Genomic DNA, 22,557 nt, shown 5'->3' on the forward strand with positions numbered 1-22,557 from the left:
CACTCCGCAGTGCCCCCCTCCTGGGGTATAAATACTCCGCAGCGCCCCCTCCTCTAGTATAAACACTCCGCAGTGCCCCCTTCCTGGGGTATAGATACTCCGCAGCGCCCCCCTCCTGGGGTATAAATACTCCGCAGCGCCCCCTCCTCTAGTATAAACACTCCGCAGTGCCCCCCTCCTGGGGTATAGATACTCCGCAGCGCCCCCCTCCTGGGGTATAAATACTCCGCAGCGCCCCCTCCTCTAGTATAAACACTCCGCAGTGCCCCCCTCCTGGGGTATAAATACTCCGCAGTGCCCCCCTCCTGGGGTATAGATACTCCGCAGCGCCCCCTCCTCTAGTATAAACACTCCGCAGCGCCCCCTTCCGTAGTATAAATGCGTCGCAGCGCCGCTCCCGCCTCCTCTCGGAAGTCTGCGGTGATTGTGGCCTGTCAACATCCGCCGGGTGAGGTGAGAAGCCGCCGGTGTGGCTGACGCCGCGGACCCTGCACGGTAAGGAGAGCGGGCCCGGCCCCCTTGTCCCGGGGTCTTTCACCCTCCGGCTCCCCGTCACCCGCCGCTCTGTGGACTATAACTGACCACCCGTTTGTCAGCTGACTCCATTCTCTCCCCCTGGCCCCCTCTTACACTACATTTCCCGTCATGCCATCCCGTAGAGCCGCCTGTGCGAGCATCATGGGAAATGTAGTTTTTAGGGAACAATCGGGGCAGTCAGCTGCTGGGAGAAGTTGTAGTGGGTGAGTGCGGTGCTGCTCGGTCCATATTGTCCCCAGACGGCCGCAGTGCTCGGTTATGTGGTGTAATAGTCATGTAGCTTGTGTGCTGTCTTGTCTGCCTTTTGCCCCCCAGATCAGAGGCGGGCAGACCCCAACAGATGACTGTTGTGTCTATACAATGTTGCTGCTGTTTCCTGGTGTTGTTGGGTGGGTTTTATAGAAAAGACCCCCGCTGCTTGGATTTTAAGTCGGTCTAGAAATTTCAGCCAATGTACAGCTGTTATACAGTGATAACATAATACCGCCATATCACAGCTCCCATGATACTGCTACATGGTGCAAAGATAATACCGCCATATCACAGCTCCCATGATACTGCTACATGGTGCAAAGATAATACCACCATATCACAGCTCCCATAATACTGCTACATGGTGCAAAGATAATACCGCCATATCACAGCTTCCATAATACTGCTACATGGTGCAAAGCTAATACCACCATATCACAGCTTCCATAATACTGCTACATGGTGCAAAGCTAATACCACCATATCACAGCTCCCATAATACTGCTACATGGTGCAAAGATAATACCGCCATATCACAGCTTCCATAATACTGCTACATGGTGCAAAGATAATACCACCATATCACAGCTCCCACAATACTGTTACATGGTGCAAAGATGATACCGCTATATCACAGCCTAAATAAAACTGTCTTCATACTGCAAGATGGTGCCATAATATTGCCATAATACTGCCAATATAGCAGCCTAAATTAAACCACCATATAATGCTGCGGTAATACTACCGTACAATACTCCCATATACCATTGCAATATATTGCGAAGATAATACTTCTATATCACAGCTTAAATAAAACTGTCATATTATGTTGAGATAATGTTGCCACAGGTCAACCCACATAATACTGCCATGTAATTACCAAAATACCACAACCATATCACAGCAGCCCATGTACAATCGGTATATGCTGCTGAGATTACACTCCCATATCACAACTCGCAGAATGCAAATAATATATATGGCCAAGATAATACTACAGTATCACAGCCCACATAATGGCGCCATATGGTCCTCGAATGATCTACAATCTCTATATGATATGTCAGTAAACGGCTGGAATAACGCAGCCATATACAACACTGCAGGTGAGTTCTCCAGTAATGCCGCCATACTCTGCAGTATAATAATGGGCTGCTGAGTGCCTTTTTATATACTTGGCACAACCCCTTTAACTCCTCACTGATACTTTTACCTGCCCTGATACATTGTAACAAACCCCAGGACAAGCAGGAGACTTGTGATGGGACCTGTGCAGCTCAGAGGATTCTCTCCATCTGATACAATTGTTGCAAACGTTCAGCTGTGAAGTTCTGGACTGTGTTCAACCTCAAGATTCATTCACATGAAGCTGAGATCTTCCTCAGAAATAACTTTGCTGAACTTTTTATAACTTTTTATCCCTGTTCTTCCTGCTGCGTCACCTTTTCTTTCAGGTCTGTGACTTTCCGGCCTCGGCGCGTTATGGGTTCATTCTCACGGGGTGAATATGGAGGCCAGCGGCAGCGATGAAAGAGTGAAGTCAATGATTTTATCTGCATGGCATAATGTAAAATACAGTAAGCGCCTTTTCTAATCCCTCATTATCACTTTTTTTAAATTTTCTGCAGCAACTACTTGGTTAATATGATTTATAGCTGTAATTCGCTACTATGTATCAGTGTAGTGTACCAGCCGGGCGCCCAGGATGGAGGGGGAGGGGACGTCTGGACTTATTGCTGTTTGACAAACATTAGGGGGGGCGACTTACTATTGTAAAGTTTCAAATGATGGCGCTCTCCATATTTGTGCAAGGATTTCTTCTGAATCTGCAGCTCGGGACTCCGGCCCCCCCCCATTTGAGCTCGTAGCTTTGCAAGCGGGGAACGCCCACCGAGCTCTGAGCCTGCAGCTGCTCATAATGGGCCAGCCGGTACGGAGCCAAAATTCCACAGCGTCACACATGGCCGTTGTGGGTACTATAGCTCAGCTCCCATTGAAGTAAAGAGGAGCTAAACTGCAGTAGCCAAGGGCGGCCACTAGGCGGATCTGTGAGGTCCTGGCTGTCAGACCCCCTCTGATCTGATACTGATGACCTATCCCAATGTTCAATATCTAATTAGTGGACATCCCCTTTAATTCTTCTAATTTTTTCTTTTTTAGGCTGGGTACTTAGGACGAGAACCTATTTTAGACGAAACTCCCCTGTGTTTTTGCTTGGCAAATGCTACCATTTTAAATTTGAAGGTGAGTCCCTGTAGGAGGGCCGGGCAGGTGGTCCGCCATGATTGGACATCACCAGCTGTGATCAAAGTGCCAACCTCCGACCCCAGAACCAACGCACATGGCCTGTTTCTGGTGTGTTCAGATACAATCTGGTACCATAAGGGTTAATGTATGGACTTATTGGAGGGGGGAGGGGTTAGAAAAGAGAAATACGTTTTCCCCCTGATGCCTCATGTGATGCCCTAACAATAGTTTTTCCTAGAGACATTGATCGACATTTCCTAACTTTTTTTTTTTTTTTCCCCCCCGTTTTCGATCAGAGTCGGAATCTTCTCCCGACTGCTCCGATTCCGGGTCGGTGACTAATGAAGATGTTTTCGGCACCGCGGAGGATTTCCGGAAGGATTTTATTTCCAGGATATGGCTGACGTACAGGGAGGAGTTCCCGCAGCTGGAGGGGTCGACGTGGAGCACAGACTGCGGCTGGGGCTGCACCCTGAGGACCGGGCAGATGTTACTGGCTCAGGGGCTTCTGGTTCACTTCATAGGCCGAGGTGGGTGCTGGTTTACTGGTTGTCACCAATTCTGCCCCAATTAAGTTTAAAAAGATAAGATAAAATAAAATGCTGCTTTGCAGACTCTTCCGTTTTGTGTACACAGCTCTCATGAAAACATGTCTCAATGGTCGGCCTATAAACAAACCCTGAGTGCACTCTGAGCCTTCATTACCTTTGCATCCTCTTGATAACCAACAGTTTGTGGTCTGTAACCATATAAACCTGTTTGCATAGGAGCTGCGTACACAAAACTGAGAATTCTGCTTGTATTTGGGTAAATCCTTGCAGTTTGGCGGGGGATGGATGATAAGTTTATGTCTATATTGCATATTACCACATCCCTGCTGCAGGCCATTTTTGTTTTTGCAGGGTTTTTTTCTCGTCTTTTTCCATCCCCTCGGCCGTACGACGGCGCGTTTTATTGTGTGACCAGATGTAGTTTTCAATGACCCTGTTCATTTTACCATATAATTTACTTAAAAAGATAAATAAAATTGCAAGTGTGATGAATATATTATAAGCGATAAGAGTTAGACTTCGGTCGTTGGTCATAGAGATGTAGTGGGCTTCCTATTCCATAACCCCCGCACCACACGTACATCCCATTGCCAGGAAGGGGTTAAAGGGAAACTCTGATAAATGACCTTTATGGCAGATTCCCTAAGTGTCAAGAAAGCTGGTCGTCCTGTGTCGTCATTTATGCTTTTGATGCCTCTTAACGTCTCCTTTTTACAGACTGGTTGTGGCCAAAGGCGCTGGACCTTTACCGGCCAGAGGCAGAATTCTGGTTACAAAACAGCGCCAGAAAGCTCGCCCCCATCGAGGCATCCTACAACGCTCCCACCTACAATACAGCGCCCAGCAGACCCGGAGCATCCACAGAAAACGAAGACGAAAATCAAAGCGCGTTCTATCACCGGAAAATCGTCTCCTGGTTCTCGGATCACCCCGGTGCCGACTTTGGGATCCATCAGCTGATCAGGATCGGGAGGAAGTCTGGGAAAATGGCTGGAGACTGGTACGGTCCTGCCATTGTCTCCCACCTGTTGAGGTACGCTCGCTATACGTACAGCTGGTCGTGATCCGGAGTGCGTGGGGCGCAATGCAGCAGATCTGTTAGGAGGCACCAGTCTTATTTTGGTTGTATTTATGCCAGAAATTGAATCAACTTCTATTTAACGTTGCTCGATAATGTGCATATGTGATGGCAGATCGGTCAGTCAGCGGGAGATCCTGTCCACTGAATGGCGAGAGGTGTGAAAAGGTACAATTTGTAACTTAAGTGATCAAAAGTTCTTGTGAGCAAGGCCCTTGATGACGTCACCTCAAAATAAAGTTGGTTTTCTCGAATAACCCCCCACAACAGCACACAGGAGCATGTAACCCCACCCTAATAGGGACAGGAAATACAAAGAGGTTTAAATAGCCCCTCCCACATTCTCCCTCCAGTGTTATTTCCTGCCCCTATCAGGGATGAAGAGGTCATCCCCGGTGTGCTGGGCCGGCGACAGGCACTGGGGGAAAGCTACTAGTCGGGCAGCGGAGGATCGAGCAGTCTTTACCTCTCCTCCTCAGGGCGCTGCTCCCGTCTCCTCTGGATTCAGAACCCCCTCCTGCAGTCCGCGCTCTCGGGCAAGGTCTGCAGGATCTTCTTACCGGAGGCCTCCCTGAGCTCTCCGGTCCATCTCCTCCTCCTCTCCCCCTCTGGATGCGTGGGCGATGCTGGCTTCCGGATGTGGAGCGCACGCCGCGGCGCCAGAGGTGATGTCGGACGCCGGGCGGTGGATGATGACGTCCCTTCCGGCAGTTGCGTTCCACTGTGAACCGCATCAAAAAACTATGGGGGAAGAAGAGCGGAATGCCGGCGGTGATCAGAAATCTTCACCTGGACACCGGGGAAGGAGCTCTCTAAACAGAGGGAGGCGCTGGTCCGGTCGCCCATAAAAGGAGCCCTGGACAGGAAGACATCTGCAGGTAGGACAAAACCATGTCTGTTGAAGCTTCTCGCTCTGTATCTGTAGAGCCCAGCGCCAGTCCGGTCCCAGTAAGTATGGCACTGGTAGTCCATCTCCCAGATGCAGGAAATAGTGATTATAGCTCCCCTCCCCTTCTCCCCACTCTTGTAGGGGGGCAAGGAACCTGCATCTGGTGAAAAAGTTAAACCGTCACGCAGATGTCCCATCTGTACAAGAAAACCATCGCCCTCCCATAGAAAGCCCCTATGCAAGGACTGTACGGAGAAGATTATCAGGCAGGAGCAACCTTCCTTAATGGAGGAGATAAAGGGGATTGTACGCCAGGAGATCAAATCCTCCTTATCCTCGGTCACTCTCCCTACTCCCTCACCTAGGCAGGGTTCTACATCTACTCCCTCAGCAGCCAAAAAGAGGAAGATTAGCCCGCCAGAGGGAGGGGAGGAAGACTCTCAAGAGGAGATGTATATCTCAGAAGATCTTCCAGAGGAACTCCTCATGGCAGTAAGGAGAACTATGGAGGTCGAGGAAGAAAAAGTGCCCCAAACAGTACAGGATCAGATGTTTGGGGGGCTACGTTCCAGGAAAAAATTGGTGTTCCCTATACACCAGAGTATTAGGGACTTAGTCTTAGGGTACCGTCTCACATAACGACGCACCAGCGATCCCGACAACGATGTGACCTGGCCGGTATCGCTGGTGCGTCGCTAAGTGATCGCTGGTGAGCTGTCAAACAGGCAGGCTCACCAGCGATCAGGGGAGCAGCGACATCGTGGAAAGAATCTTTCCACGATGTCCTGTTCCTGGTTACCAGCCTGCTGAAGCAGGAGCAGGCTGGTAACCATGATAAACAGCGGGTTACTAGGGGCACACGCGCACTTAGTAACCCGCTGTTTATCATGGTTACCACTCTACTACGGTGAGCGGAAGGTCACTGCTAACCATAGCAGAGTGGTAACCATGATAAACAGCGGGTTACTAAGTGCGCGTGTGCACCTAGTAAACCGCTGTTTATTATGGTTACCAGCCTGATCGCTGGTCACACACAGCGATGTGTGCTGACCAGCGGGAGGGCAAGGACCAAAAAATGGTCCAGGACACTTTGCAGCGATCAGCGACCTCACAGCAGGGGCCTGATCGCTGCGAAGTGTCTCACATAGCGACCTCGCTGGTGAGGTCGCTGTTTCGTCACCAAAACCGTGACTCAGCAGCGATCTCGCTATGTGAGACGGGGGCTTTAGAGGAGTGGGAATCTCCAGAAAAGAGATTAAATACCCCTACAGAGTTAAGGGATAGACTTCCTGTGGACAATGAGACAGCAGAATGCTGATCTGAAGTCCCAAGAGTGGATATCCAAATTGCACGAGTAGCAAAGAAAACCACACTGCCCTTTGAAGATTCCTCTCAATTAAAAGACCCCTTGGAACGCAAAATGGAGGGACTACTCAGGAAATCCTGGGAGACCTCGGCAACACTATTAAGCACCAACGCAGTCTCTACGGGCGTAGCTCGATCAATGGCTCGTTGGCTAGATCAACTGGAGGAACACCTAGTTTCAGGCACCCCCAGAGAAGACATCTTGGCATCCCTACTTCTACAGAAGGCTACTGGGTTTTTACAGACGCCTCTGCAGAATCCGTGAGAGTGGCTGCAAGAGCATCTGAGCTATCAAACTCTGTAAGAAGGGCCCTATGGTTGAAATCCTGGAACGGCAACGTGGCATCAAAAATTACTTTGTGTTCCATCCCCTTTAAGGGGAAATAAATGTTCAGGCCCGCTCTAGATGATCTTCTAGAGAAGGCCTCAGACAAGAAGAAGGCCCTCTCGGGACCTAGGAATGTGAGGAAGAGGCCTTTTCGTCCCTCCCAAGAGCAGACCCCTCAATATAGGGGTAAAGGCAAAACAGGATGATGGAGCTACCCAAAAGGTAGAGGAGGCAAAAATCTTTTTCTCTCCCAAAACCAATGTCAGAACAGACCATGATGTCAGGACAGTCGGGGGCCGCATCTCAAATTTTCTCCCTCAGTGGAAAGAAATCTGCTCAGACCCATGGGTCCTGAGGGTTGTCGAGTTCGGAGTAAAAATAAATTTCTCCTCCTATCCTCCAGAGAGGATAAGGATAAGGCCACCCTGATATCCCGTCTTACAGACCTATTGTCCTCAGGGGTGATATCCCTGGTTCCTACAAGAGAGATAGGCACAGGACATTATTCCAGGCTCTTCCTAATAAAAAAAACAAATGGCTCACACCGAGTTATAATCAATCTAAGGCCACTGAATTAGTATATTCACTACCAACGATTGAAGATGGAATCCATCAGGTCGACTGTCCCTCTGATAGGACCGGACCATGTCATGGCCACAATCGACCTCCAGGATGCATATTACCACATCCCCCTACATCCACTTCACCGGAGGTTCCGAAGATTCGCAGTGGCTCAAGGGGATCAAATAGTCCACTATCAATTCAATGTTCTCCCATTTGGAATTTCATCAGCCCTGCGAATATTTACAAAAGTCATGGCAGAAGTCATGGCTTATATCAGGGGTCAGAACACTTCAATAGTACCATACCTCGATGACCTGTTATTAATCGGGCCCTCAGTACCAGTTCTCCGAGAACATCTACAGTTGACCACTCAGATCCTATAGTCTCTGGGCTGGTTAGTGAACCAGGAAAGATCAGAGATGGTTCCCTCCATGACAAAAACATTTCTAGGAGTACTAGTGGATTCCCACAGCCTGATGTCATTCCTATCCAAACAAAAACAGGTCATGATAAAAGCAAAAATCAATGTCCTAAAGAGCTGAAGATCAGTATCATTAAGAGACGCCATGTCGGTCCTCGGGTCTATGACTTCCTGGGCTCAGGTGCACACCCGAACATTACAGACCCACATCCTTACGAATTGGGACGGATCTCCACGGTCTCTGAACAGGAGAATCACTATACCACCACGAGTAAGGACCTCTCTATTCTGGTGGCTGAACGGAAAAAATCTGAACAGAGGAGTACCATGGATCCAGAATCCGCTGGTAACCATAAAGGTGGATGCCATAGAAAAGGGATGAGGAGCCATGGTCTCCCAAGAGCTATTCCAGGGTATATGGACCAAAGAGGTGAGCCAACGCTCATCGAATTTCAGAGAACTAAAGGCCTTAGAGGAAGTCCTCAGAGCAGCAGAGCCTCCGGTCCAGAAATCTCACATTCAGATATTTTCAGACAATATCACCACAGTAGCCCACCTTCGTCATCAAGGGGGCACAAGATACGAAAGCTTAAAAGCAATATCAGCAAGAATATTCTCCTGGGCCGAAGAACATCTATCCTTGTCGGCTCTTCATATCAAAGGTTCAGTCAATATCCAGGCCGACTTCTTAAGCAGAACAAAGATTAATCCAGGAGAGTGGAGCCTAAACCCAGACGTCTTCCAGATGTTAGTCGAGAGATGGGGCTATCCAGAGGTAGATCTCTTCGCCAGACACCAGAACATGAAAGTACCTCAATATTTCTCCCTGGATCCAAACGGCCCTTGCCTGGGCGTGGACGCATTCGCTTACAAATGTGAGTTCAAACTAGCATATGCCTTTCCTCCACTACCTATCCTTTCAAAAACCTTACAGAAGATAAGGACCGAAGGAACCAGAGTAATCCTAGTGGCCCCTCACTGGCCAAAAAGGAGTTGGTTCGGAACGTTAACCAGTCTGAGTGTGGAGAGCCCTCTAATCCTTCCTCCCATCAAGGATCTCCTTCTCCAGGGACCGATTCACCATCCGGATCCAGAGAGATTGCACCTAGCTGCCTGGCTTCTGAATTCCTGATATTAAAGACAAGAGGCCTCTCAGAGAAAGTCATCAAAACTCTCCAGAAGAGCAGGAAACCTGTAACGAACACCATTTACCATAAGATCTGGAAAACCTTCTTAAGGTGGTGTGCACCCACTCGCCCAGACCCTCATAGGGCTGATGTGGCTCAGATTCTAGACTTTTTACAAGAAGGCCTGGACAAAGGTCTCAGACCTAGTACTCTTAAGGTCCAGGTAGCGGCGTTAAGTTCATACTTCGATCAAAGGCTAGCGGAACATCAGTGGGTGAGAAGATTTATGACCGCAGCCACCCGCATCCACCCTAGAGTAACAGACCTGGTTCCCCCCTGGGACCTTAACATTGTTCTGAAAGGGTTAACCCTTCCACCCTTTGAGCCCTTAACAACCATAAGACTGGACAGGCTGACCTGGAAAACTGCTTTCCTGGTGGCAATAACTACAGCCAGAAGAGTGTGTTCACTACAGGCCCTTTCGATCAACGAACCCTACCTGAGAATCCTGGAAGATCGCCTACTTTTCCAACTTGACCCTTCATTTCTACCTAAGGTGGTCTCAAATTTCCACAGATCTCAGGAGATAATCCTTCCATCTTTTTGTGACAACTCAAAGGACAAAAAAGAAATGGAATTCCACACTATGGACGTTTGGAGAATAGTACTGCACTATCTTCAGGAAACAGAAGAAGGAAAGACTAGAACTTATTTGTCCATACACAAGGTCCAAACAGAGGAAAGAAAGCCGCAAAATCCACAGTAGCCTACTGGATTTAAGAGGGCAATTACGGAGGCTTACCAGATCCAGGATCTACCTCCTCCAGCAAAGCTCAAGACCCATTCTACAAGGGCGATATCTGTCTCCTGGGCTGAAAAAGCCAGCGCATCCATCGAACAGATTTGCAGAGCTGCCACCTGGTCCTCAATTCATACTTTCTCCAAACACTACAGACTAGACCTAATGTCTGTTGGAGATTTAGCTTTCGGAAGGAAGGTCCTTCAGGCTATAGTATATCTTTGGTATACCTCCTGTGTGCTGTTGTGGGGGGTTATTAGAGAAAATAGAATTAGACTTACCGGTAATTCGGTTTATAATAACCCACCACGACAGCACGGGTAATTCCCTCCCCCTTGCTTATTGTTTCAAGCTGTCGTAGATCGGTAGAAATAAAAATTAATTTGAAGCATCTATCTCTTGTGGTCCTTTGTAATAACACTGGAGGGAGGATGTGGGAGGGGCTATTTAAACCTCTTCGTATTTCCTGTCCCTATTAGGGTGGGGTTACATCCTCCTGTGTGCTGTCATGGTGGGTTATTAGAAACCGAATTACCGGTAAGTCTAATTCTATTTTTGGTCTGGCTCCACAGCGACGTCATGCGTCACGTCCTGTACATATGGTCGGCATCGCTGTGCGTTGAAGAAATGGAGGATTCATTATAACTTTGCTGGAGAAAAAATTGTCTACAATGAAACCTGTTTGCAATATTTTCCAGGAAAGCAAAGAAGGAATCCGCTGACCCCGAGCTGCAGAACTTCTCCATATATGTCGCTCAGGACTGTACAAGTAAGTTTCCTTTTTTTTTTTTTATTAGTTTTTGAGAATTGTTATATTGTCAATGAAAAGTTCTGAAACTTTTACCATGTCTTCCCGATCTCTTCTTGCGGTCATTGAGTAGGAACCTTCTAGGTAGAATCACAGTGTGATACAAATATCCGTCCTGATCGCCTGCATTGTCCTTTCCGCAGTTTACCTCGATGATGTGTACGACCTGCAGGATAAATCAGACAGTGATCAATCCGTTCTCATTCTGGTTCCTGTCCGACTCGGTGGAGAAAGGACCAATACTGAATATTTTGAATTTGTGAAGGTAGGGGACTACGAGGGGGTCGGCGGATGTCCCTCTTCATGAAAGAGAATATCTATATCTTGCTGGAATGGAACAATTTTGGTATTTCGTTTCCGTTTTTATATTTTAAGTGCCAAAATAAAACCCTGTTATTCCTCATAACGACGCCTACGTCGCATTCACAATACAAGTTTTAGAGGGATTCTCAGCTGGGGTGTACATAGAAATCAGGGGGCCCCATAGCAGAAGTTCCAATTGGGCCCCCCCCCCCCCCCCCCAAAAAAAAAATAAAAAAAATAAAATAATTGTCGGGGTCACAGAAGAGCAGATCTCAAAGCTTTCCAGCCTTTACATAGTAATTTTCCTCCTGCTGAAGTCCTAGATTCCTCTTTCATTGCCCCCATAAGAGTATGATGCCAACAAAAGTGCCCCTAAACACAGTGTGATACCCCCATGATACATTCCTCTACATTAGCCTCCACATGCACAGTATAATGACCCTACATTACCCCACCTCAACTCCCAAGGCAAAGTATGCTGACCCCAACACAGTATGATCCCCCACACAGCCCTCCATACAGTATAGTGGGCCTACATACAGTATAATGTCCCTCACTAGCCCTCCAAACAGTATGATGGACCCCACACAAACCTTCACACCGTATAATGGCCCCACATAGCCTTCCATATAGTATAATGTGCCCCCCATAATCCTTCATATAGTATAATACACTCTCCATGGTCCTCCATGCAATGAAATGCACCCCATGGTCCTCCATATAGTATACTGCACTCCTCATAGTCCTCCACAGAATATATTGCAGCCTCCATGATCATGCATAGGGCATAGTGCGGCCACAGTCCTCCAGTAATATGGGCACCACATTTAAATAAATACACACTCGCCGCTCCTTGTTTCCCGGCTGCTTCAGTCTCTGCAGAGCGGCTCCTCAGCTCCACTGCCTGCAGGAGTGACGTGGTGAAGTGACGTCATCGCGCCGCTGCATCAGACAGAGGGGAATGATGGGAGAGGCAGGGCCGGTTTTAGACAGTGGGGCTGTAGGCAAAAGTTTAAAGTGGGGCCACAAATGCTGACATAGTGCACCATCACACTCAACGTTTCGGTTGTATTTACATGCTCTGAGCACAGGCCATTAAACGGGCGTGATTGACAATACTGAAGTCGTTCTACACTTTTTCCCCGGCCACTTTACACCGGCTGAGGAAGAATGATGGGGACAGAACGATCACTAATATACACTGTGTTCCAAATTATTATGCAAATAATATTTTCTCAGATTTTCCCAAATTACCTATATGAATTGCAGTCATTGTAATTTTCCAGTCAAATAACTATTAGAGTACAATTGAAAGGTTTTTGTACAAACTGCCTATGATAACAGTATATTTTTAAAAAATAAAAAACTCAAACTGCACTCAAAATGCATGTTCCAAATTATTATGCACAGCAGAGTTTTCAACCTTTTCATTTTAATAAAGAACAAAAAAATGGTCATTTTTGAAATTATAAGCATTAGCAGGTTATTACAAACTGAAATCAAACCGTTTTCAACTCAAAACTTTATTCTAGGTGATGTTACATTTGCACATAGGACCGCTTGTTCGAAAGGAGCTTCTGAACTCTCTCATTCATTGAATTTGTCAGGTTTTGGATGGTTTCTGCTTCAATTGTTTTACATGAGGACAGAATACCCTCCCAGAGCTGTTGCTTAGATGTGAACTGCCTACCGCCATCATAGACACTCCTTTTGATGATGCTCTAGAGGTTCTCAATAGGGTTGAGGTCAGGGGAGCATGGGTGCCACACCATAAGTTTGTCCCCTTTTATGCCCATAGCAGCCAGAGATGCAGATGTGTTATGTGCAGCATGAGACGGGGCATTATCATGCATGAAAATGATCTTGCTGTGGAATACACGGTTCTTCTTCTTGAACCATGGAAGGAAGTGCTGTTTGAGAAACTCAACATACATTATGGAGTTCATCTTTACCCCTTCAGGGATCCTAAAGGGGCAGAAAATCTCTCTCCCCATGATTCCAGCCCAAAACATTACTCCACCTCCTCCTTGTTAGCGCTGTAGCCGTGTTTGCATGGGGTGTCCATCAACCAGCCATCCTCCACTCCATCCATCTGGACCATCGAGATCATTTCATGCATGATAATGCCCCGTCTCATGCTGCACATAACACATCTGCATCTCTGGCTGCTATGGGCATAAAAGGGGACAAACTTATGGTGTGGCCCCCATGCTCCCCTGACCTCAACCCCATTGAGAACCTCTGGAGCATCATCAAAAGGAGTGTCTATGATGGCGGGAGGCAGTTCACATCTAAGCAACAGCTCTGGGAGGGTATTCTGTCCTCATGCAAAACAATTGAAGCAGAAACCATCCAAAACCTGCCAAATTCAATGGACGAGAGAGTTCAGAAGCTCCTTTCGAACAAGGGGTCCTATGTGCAAATGTAACATCACCTAGAATAAAGTTTTGAGTTGAAAACTGTTTGATTTCAGTTTGTAATAACCTGCTAATGCTTATAATTTCAAAAATGACCATTTTTTTTGTTCTTTATTAAAATGAAAAGGTTGAAAACTCTGCTGTGCATAATAATTTGGAACATGCATTTTGAGTGCAGTTTGAGTTTTTTATTTTTTTTAAAAGATACTGTTATCATAGGCAGTTTGTACAAAAACCTTTCAATTGTACTCTAATAGTTATTGGACTGGAAAATTACAATGACTGCAATTCATATAGGTAATTTGGGAAAATCTGAGAAAATATTATTTGCATAATAATTTGGAACACAGTGTAGATGAGTCTGTCCACGTAACTATCATGTTATCAGCAGCACATCTGCAGTTTACACCGGGCGATGTGCTGCTGAGAATGTTTGTTCCGCCATAAACAAAACTATCACCCGATGAATGAGCAGCATTGTGCCCATTCATTGAATGATTGCCGATATGTTTACACCTATGAGCTCTCATCTGTGCAGTCAGGATATATAAATGTGGAAGACTCTCACGCACACTCACTGTCACGCACGCGCACACTGTGTCGCGCTCGCTCACGCGCGCTCATACACGTGCTGTCACATACTGCCACTGTGTCTATACCTGGCCATCTACATATACTATTAACATACATACAAGTTAGAATAATACAATAAAATATATAAACATACATATTTCAACGCACACATGTACATGGCACACGCGTAACACCACTGATTCTCGGCATAAGTTTGCTTTCAACATGAATATGGTTCATAAAGATGGCGGAAAACCTGGAATATAATGAACTGAGTAGAAAGTTCAGATGTCAAATGTGTGAGGTCAACTAAATGTGGAGGTGTAGAGCGAGTTAGGAGGGGGTTGCCAGATCTTTTTGCAGGGACCCACTCTCGGTATTTAAAGGTTAACTAATCTGTTGAGGTTTTTTTTTTCCCTTTTATTCATTTTTTTTCATATAGGGAACCTGTCAGGGTGTTTGTACATATAGAGGTAGTGGTATAGCTGGGTAGCCTCTTGTCCCTCAATAAGAATGACACCTTTCTTGTAGAGATCTGATGTGCCAGTCCTGAGATATCTAGAGTAGAAGCTGTATGCAAATCAGGCAGGAAGTGCACTGGGGGTGTGTCGGTACACTTGTAAGAATCACTCCTGACACACCCCCAGTGCACTTCCTACTGGATTTGCATACAGCTTCTACTCTAGATATCTCAGGACTGGCACATCGTATCTATACAAGAAACGTGTCAATCTTATCGGGAGTCCAGAACCTATATAGCCGTACCACTACTGCCATATGTAACAACTGTTCACAATAAGTTTTTTTTCTTGGATCCCTGTCACTGAGAAAAGCAGCCGCAGAGTTTTATTTTTTTGGTTTTTTTTCTAACTCCCACATAGGCATGAATACGCTCACTTACAGGACGGTCAGGTTTAATCGGGAGCCTCCTATAGAAGTGTCTACATCTTATCACTTTATGGTCGTACGTAACTTCTGGCGTTTTCTCGTCCTCAGGGGATTCTAAGCCTGGAATATTGTGTTGGGATCATCGGTGGCCGACCAAAGCAGTCCTATTACTTTGTAGGATTTCAAGGTAGGTACAAGAATAAAATTACTATATAAAATGGGGATTCCGACCACTGGGAATGGGGCACTGGGGTCCCTCGAGGAAATGGAGCCGCTGCTACATCCATGCTCTGTGGTACGAAGTGCTGCACTTGGATATCTCCATAGAGAATGAATGGAGCGGAGGTCACACGGCCATTGCTCCAATCCACTCCCCCCATGGAGTTCACAGAATCCGTCACACATGCACAAAATGAAACCACACCATGCGCAGCTGGTATTGGGGAAATTTTACAGCTTACACTTTATTGGCCGGGATCAGAGAACTCTGATCCAACGCTTTCAACACCTTTTTTAGATACCATCATATTCGGTAGCTACCATTGCAGCTAAGCGGTTAAGTAGTGGTAGGGGGGTCTGTTATCACCCCAATAAGTCCTTCCATAATGCCATCATAGGATGCAAATGTGGCCTAATAAGGGTTCCCGGGTCTACCATCTCCTTTATATATAATGCCCTGAAATGCAGAAGTATTGCTGTGTATTAGATGACCAATCAAGTCGCTGAGTAAAGTAAATATAAACTTAAAAAAAAAAAAAAAATCCTGAATAAAAATAGGTCAATATGCAAAAAACGAGTATAAATATTTGATCGCGTCTTGTCTATAAAACTGCACAAAAAAAAAATTTGCAAGACCTGGTGAAGCGGTGACGTTGGCAGTCCGTGAGCGTTGCACCGGAGCCCTGCAAACTTGCTCCTACTTGCCGGCATCCTCAGCGCCTCTTCTGATTAGTTGACCCCTTGTGTTGTCATGCGTGTGTCACACCGTAATGATCTCGCCAGGTTTACTTATCAGAAGAGACGCTGGCAAGTAGTAGAAAGTTTGCAGGGCTCCGGTGCGACGCTCGCAGACAGCCAACGTCACCGCTGAATAAGGGTCCTACGAATCTTCTTGCTTAACTCTGCCAGCTGCAGGGAAATGCATGGCATGCTTCAGGATACGGCAGGGACCTGCTGCAATTATTGGAGCCCTGGACTTATTGAAAAAAACAGATTTTTATAAATGACCATTCTCTGACTGAATAATTACGGCAGCACCGAGGCCGCTATTAATTCATCAGATCCCACCAAAGTCCACTCATTTGTCACTTAGCCTCCATTGTAATTGGTTTCTGCAAACTGCATCTTTAATTTCCCGCGCTGCATAAACAAGGCATATTTTACCTTTCGTCTAATGAAAGTTTAAGCGCCTTCGCTCTCCTCATTTGGCAGATTTTATTTACATATTTACATTCGAGCAGTTTAAGCTCCGCGAGTTGACGTTAAGATGACAAGTAATACGTCCTGGGTGTCGACCGCGCTTTTCCAACACATTTTTCATCAGCAAACTCCGGAATATAATTGTGTGTTTGTGAAAGTAATTTCATCACCAAAAAAAAGAAAAAAAATTAAATGACAGACTCATCACTTTTTTTTTTTTATATAAAAAAAAAAAAAAAAATTCCGCTTACACAAGCATCTTCAATGATTCCAGAAGTTAATCTGTCCCGTTAAAGGAGCGCGCATCCGTCAAGGAGCCGCGGCGTGGCAGGGGCCTTTTGTCTGCGATTTTTCTCGACTGATCTTCTGCATAGAAATTGGATTGTAAGCGGCGCGGTAATAAAGTGGATCTGGAATTACTTATCTCCTGTTTTGTCCTTGCAGATGACAGCTTGATATACATGGATCCTCATTACTGCCAATCTTTTGTAGATGTCAGCACAAAGGATTTCCCTCTCGAGGTAAAGTCACCGAGGTTCTGGCACCGGTATCGCCCTCTAATTTATGCACTAATTATGAAGTGAGATTATCTGCCTCATCCAGTGCATCTCCGGACATTTTAAAGGGGTGGATCCAAAAGATACTTGAGATGTGTCTGGTCGGTGATCATGAGATCGGGACTATTTGTAGGGCAATCGTGTGCACTGCGGAGCCTTTTAAAACCATATGGAACGGATAGAGATGGCTTGGTACAGCGCTCAAGTATCTGTCAGTTCCATGGAGTGGTACTGAGCATGCTCAGCGGCTGTTCTACGCAAGCGGGTGACTCTGACCCCATCCTCAAGATTGGTGGGGGTGCCAGTGATCAAAGTCTTATGAGTTCTAACCTCCAATAAAAAAAAAAAACAACAAAAAAAAACAAAACATCTCAATGTATTATATTTGTACTCGTACACTGTCACGACCCTACAGCGATCAGCCATAATCACGAAACCACTGACAGGTGAGGGTTTACCGCAGGTCTTATGGGGTATTAAGTTGTCGGAAGAGCTAGGACGTCGCTCTGCTTTAGGTACAGTGGTGCCGAGACATTTGCTTTGTGCGCTTAGTTGGCTGCGAGATGCGGACACTAAAAAATTACTGTCTCAAATCCTGAACCGAAAAGAACCCTGGAGAATGCGGCAGCTAATCCTGAGCTGAACACACTGATACAATGTATTTGCGCAGATACATTGTAACAAACTATCCAGACAGAAGTGTCTAAACCACCAGATTGTAACCTCTCACAGCTGATGGTTTCCGTCTATCTCCCTATTTGAGACCTCTGCTTGCTGGCAGGGAATGGAAGCTTTATGTTCGGTGTCACAAAGTTGCGGCTTTTTCTAATTTATTAAATTTGCATTAAGCAAAAAAAATAAAAAATCCTTGCTAGAGCAAGGAAAGTTGTGCCGCTGAAGATATCGTGATCATTTGACAAACTGCACTGAAAAATTGTCTACAAAATGATCCACCCCACCTCCCCAATCATAAATCCTTTATCCCGCTACCTTGTACTACCTGCACGTGAGCTGTGCGCCCACGAAGAAGTTTATTCCTTTTTTTTTTTTTTTCCCCTCTCTACTTCTTCTTCCAAAATCTTGGCACGCTGACTGTAGGAGCCCGGCGTCCGGATATCCTGACAATGATAGATGGACCCCAGCGGAGTAATGTACATTTCACTACAGCTCAGACTCCGCACAGAAAGATTTGCAAATCTAATTAGGTAGAATCACATGCACATTACCGCGTTCAAACATTGCTCCCCGTCAATGTGGAGGGAGAGGAAATCCTAGTCGAGGTGAAAGAGAAATGGAGCTGAGGATGAGCAGAGACCATTGCTATGTCTATAAGATATTGGACTCTTAGACGCCATTTCTTAGATTCACTGGATGGACGCCTCCTAATGGCTAATACTTGGTCTTGTTCATTTTAGATGTTCACCCAATTACAAAGCTCTGAACTTTGGTCGGATCTCTGATACAAAGCTCCAAATCCCTGCAGAGACAAATAGATTTTAACATTTTGCCTTCCTGCTGCCACCACTAGGGGGAGCTCACTGCACATGGCTTCTCCACCATTGAACTCTGTAATAAATCACATGTACTAAGCGCCATCTAGTGGTGGCTGCAAGAGGATTAAACTTTCTCTGCTGGGGATTTGGAGTTCTGTATCACTGAAGCAGGACTGCTAAACGTTAAGGGGTCTCCTCTCGTACTCGAGGGTTGTTGGGACCCCCATTCTTTAAGTTGGCATATTGGTGCTAAAAACAAATATATAGTCACAGATTGATCTCCGCTGCTCCTCCATCAATCTGGTCTTGTCCCTTGTCTGGTCAGTCCACCCCAGCGATCACTGAGGATCCCCTCGCAGGCGATGACCGCCACCATCCTGTGACTTACGGGTTGTTGATCTGTTACATTATGATACAGCAGATTCTACCCGCTCAGCTGCTGTTTGTTACCACGGCGTCCTGTCTGCACTGGTACATTGTATTTGGCTCAGAGCATTGCTCGGCTGACCCCTTTATATACAGTTGTGTATTCTGATGTCGTCTTACATCTTTCTTCCTCCGCAGTCATTCCACTGTCCTTCACCAAAGAAAATGCCCTTCAAGAAAATGGACCCGAGCTGCGCGCTGGGATTTTACTGCAGAAACTCCCGGGACTTTGAGAAGGTGGTAGAAGAACTGACAAAGGTATGAATACGGCGTGACTGATCCCCCGTGAGCGCCCCATCACGTACATACACAGGGGACTCCGCTAGTACTCGGGGCTGCAGAGCCGTCGCTCCCCTGATCCATGGCTGCGATTCACCCCACTATGGCTAATATTCGGTTTATATTTTTTTATTTTTAATAAAGTTGCATATCTTCTTTTTGGTGGTTTAAAAACAATTGCTCCCCACCCCTTTTTTTTTTTTTTTTTTTTTCTTTTTTTTTATAAATGAGGGTGATTATAATTTTAATGGGAATATTTTATTTATTTATTTTAATTTGAAGGCCTGTTTTATCACTTTGCTCTTATGGAGTGCCAATGTATGCTCTCCTCCCGTAGTGGCCCTCCTCCGGTGATGTGACCGGCTGCTGCCTTTACTATTTTGTCAGATCTGCACTGATGGAATATTGATGAGCTGCAGCCGATCACTGACTGCACTGATGGAATATTGATGAGCTGCAGCCGATCACTGACTGCACTGATGGAATATTGATGAGCTGCAGCCGATCACTGACTGCACATGATACAATGTCAAGAACAGGAGCGCTGTAACACTGGCAGCTGAGGGAGGCGGTGTATACATTATTTTTATTTTCTAGGAGGCGGAGGCCTGTTCAACACTGGAAACCCCCTTAAGACCTCTTGCATTACTTGAACCCTCAATGATTTCTTCTGCATACTACAGTACCGTGGTATTGCAGCGTACAGCTAAAATCTGTGTTCTGTGAAGCTGTGGTCGCTTCATGGAAGGGGAGAGGACCTTATAGGCGCTAGAAATGGCGTGCATACCGTAAGGTCCGCTGCCAAGAGTAATAGTGGGATTGTCAGCACAGAGGGGCTCAGGGCTGCACGGTTAAGCCGAACACACCTTCCCACTTGCTTGTGTTCCCGCTATCTCCACCCCTTCCTCTTTGACCGCTCTGGCTTCATAGAGCAAGAGAAGGGCAGAGATAGTTGGCCCTGCTGTGATGCACCGAGCACCTGTACTGGGTTTTAAGTCATTCTGTGCTCAGAGACCCTTTTAAAGGCAGTGTTCAGAGCTAGCTGTAATTATCATTGCACCTACCCGCTGATGTGACCTTCCTGTATTATACTCCAGAGCTGCACTCACTATTCTGCTGGTGCAGTCACTGTGTACATACATTACATTACTGATCCTGAGTTACATCCTGTATCATACTCCAGAGCTGCACTCACTATTCTGCTGGTGCAGTCACTGTGTATATACATTACAGTACTGATCCGGAGTTACATCCTGTATTATTCTCCAGAGCTGCACTCGCTCTTCTGCTGGTGCAGTCACTGTGTACATACATTACATTACTGATCCTGTACTGATCCTGAGTTACATCCTGTATTATACTCCAGAGTTGCACTCACTATTCTGCTGGTGCAGTCACTGTGTACATACATTACATTACTGATCCTGAGTTACATCCTGTATTATACTCCAGAGCTGCACTCACTATTCTGCTGGTGCAGTCACTGTGTACATACATTACATTACTGATCCTGTACTGATCCTGAGTTACATCCTGTATTATACTCCAGAGCTGCACTCACTATTCTGCTGGTGCAGTCACTGTGTACATACATCACATTACTGATCCTGAGTTGCATCCTGTATTATTCTCCAGAGCTGCACTCACTCTTCTGCTGGTGCAGTCACTGTGTACGCTCACTACAGTACTGATCCTGAGCGGGGTGATGACACCTGTGCGAGCTCATTTTGTTTCCCGTCTTTCACACGCCGCCATAAGTGATGTAATGTAACCTGTATGAATATTTACATGTAATAGTGATTTTTGTATTTGGGAGAGAAATGTCTGTTTATCACCGGTTACAATCTGACTTTTTTATATTAATATTGCCTAAAACCAAAGTTTGTATCAAAATGAATGTCCTTGTTAAAAGCCAAATCTTTCTTGCCACAAGGTGGCGCTATTAAGACATCAGTTCCTTGATTCCTTTCTCTGGATCGTTATCTACCAGGACTTCAGCTAAAGAAGATTTTGCAATAATTTATTTTTTTCTCCCTTTTTTTTGCACTTTGCTATATATATATATATATTCTGTATGAAGTTTGCGCACGATTTATCAGGATTCATCTGACGGCAGCCGTTATTCTGTATTCCAGGTACTGAAATCTTCCAGCCGGCAGAATTATCCTTTATTTACCTTTGTGGACGGACATGCTCAGGACTTTGACTTTGTCTGCGCTCCGGTCTACGAGCAGAATGACCTTTTCACGGAGGAGGAAAAGAACAAATTAAAAAGCTTTAACACCGAGGAGTTTGTCTTGCTGTGACTTGTATATATATTTTTTATTTTCTTTTTCCCCCCTTCGTGTCATCTATTAGTTAATTGTTCTATTTGGGTTCATCTTACAGAAACACTAGAACTTAGTGATGTTTTTTACATTTTTTTTTTTAATGATCTTTTATTTTTTGTTAGTCTTTTTTTAATTAAAAACTATTTGTGATTGAGGCACAATTCCCCAGGTTTGCAGCATCACTGTGATTTATAAGATGTTGTTGATACTCGCTGCACACTTAGGATGTCCGCTCCGAATAAAACTGATCTGGTATCAATGTGAATTCGTCATTGGTCTTGTTTGGCAGGAATAAAACCGTACAACAGGCGCAAACTATGGCCGGACCTGAGCGCTCGCTGTGGGGTCGCCTCACCTTGGGGCTCATTCACACAAGGCTCTTTTGATGTTGTTTTTGAAAGAATTTGGCACCAAAAACTTTCTTGTGTAAATTTTCCCTTAAGACTTCTGCAAATCTAGAATTTCTGATGAATATCCTAATTGTGTTTTGTCATAAAGTTATTACTGGACCTTGTGTCTTGTGTTTATTGTTCTTGAAGCGCATAAAAAAAATAAACCTTAAAAATTTCATGTCTAAGTGCTGCTACATCCTTGTTACATAGGAGCAGTATTATAGTAGTTATATTCCTGTACATAGGAGCAGTATTATAGTAGTTATATTCTTGTACATAGAGGGCAGTATTATAGTAGTTATATTCTTGTACATAGGGGCAGTATTATAGTAGTTATATTCTTGTACATAGGAGCAGTATTATAGTAGTTATATTCTTGTACATAGGAGCAGTATTATAGTAGTTATATTCTTGTACATAGGGGGCAGTATTATAGTAGTTATATTCTTGTACATAGGGGCAGTATTATAGTAGTTATATTCTTGTACATAGGGAGCAGTATTATAGTAGTTAT

The 22,557-nt window shown here is 45.5% G+C and overlaps 1 protein-coding gene across 2 annotated transcripts; it reads left to right on the forward strand.

Moving 5' to 3' along the window:
• The first annotated feature begins 349 nt into the window (after positions 1-349).
• On the forward strand, positions 350-22,160 carry ATG4C (autophagy related 4C cysteine peptidase). Of its 2 annotated transcripts, none has more exons than XM_073643809.1 (11): positions 350-495; positions 2,244-2,366; positions 2,950-3,033; positions 3,333-3,566; positions 4,305-4,620; positions 10,857-10,927; positions 11,110-11,231; positions 15,256-15,334; positions 17,011-17,087; positions 19,181-19,300; positions 21,457-22,160. In XM_073643809.1, the coding sequence occupies exons 2-11, from the start codon at positions 2,297-2,299 to the stop codon at positions 21,625-21,627; spliced, it is 1,344 nt and encodes a 447-aa protein (XP_073499910.1). In that variant the 5' UTR covers positions 350-495; positions 2,244-2,296; the 3' UTR covers positions 21,628-22,160. The 2 variants fall into 2 exon arrangements, with proteins under 2 accessions (XP_073499910.1, XP_073499911.1); XM_073643810.1 differs by lacking the exon at positions 350-495 and adding an exon at positions 593-740.
• The last annotated feature ends 397 nt before the right edge of the window (positions 22,161-22,557 follow it).

The sequence above is a fragment of the Phyllobates terribilis genome, unplaced genomic scaffold (assembly GCF_046119375.1).
Source record: "Phyllobates terribilis strain yellow unplaced genomic scaffold, ASM4611937v1 Scaffold_8__6_contigs__length_399053987, whole genome shotgun sequence".
Classification (NCBI taxonomy): Eukaryota; Metazoa; Chordata; class Amphibia; order Anura; family Dendrobatidae; genus Phyllobates; species Phyllobates terribilis.

Coding starts and splice junctions, on each gene's coding strand:
- ATG4C (XM_073643809.1), top strand. CDS start 2,297: ATGGAGGCCAGCGGCAGCGATGAAAGAGTGAAGTCAATGATTTTATCT. Junction 2,367..2,949: donor ATGGCATAATGTAAAATACA/GTAAGCGCCTTT, acceptor TTTCTTTTTTAG/GCTGGGTACTTAGGACGAGA. Junction 11,232..15,255: donor AATATTTTGAATTTGTGAAG/GTAGGGGACTAC, acceptor TCTCGTCCTCAG/GGGATTCTAAGCCTGGAATA.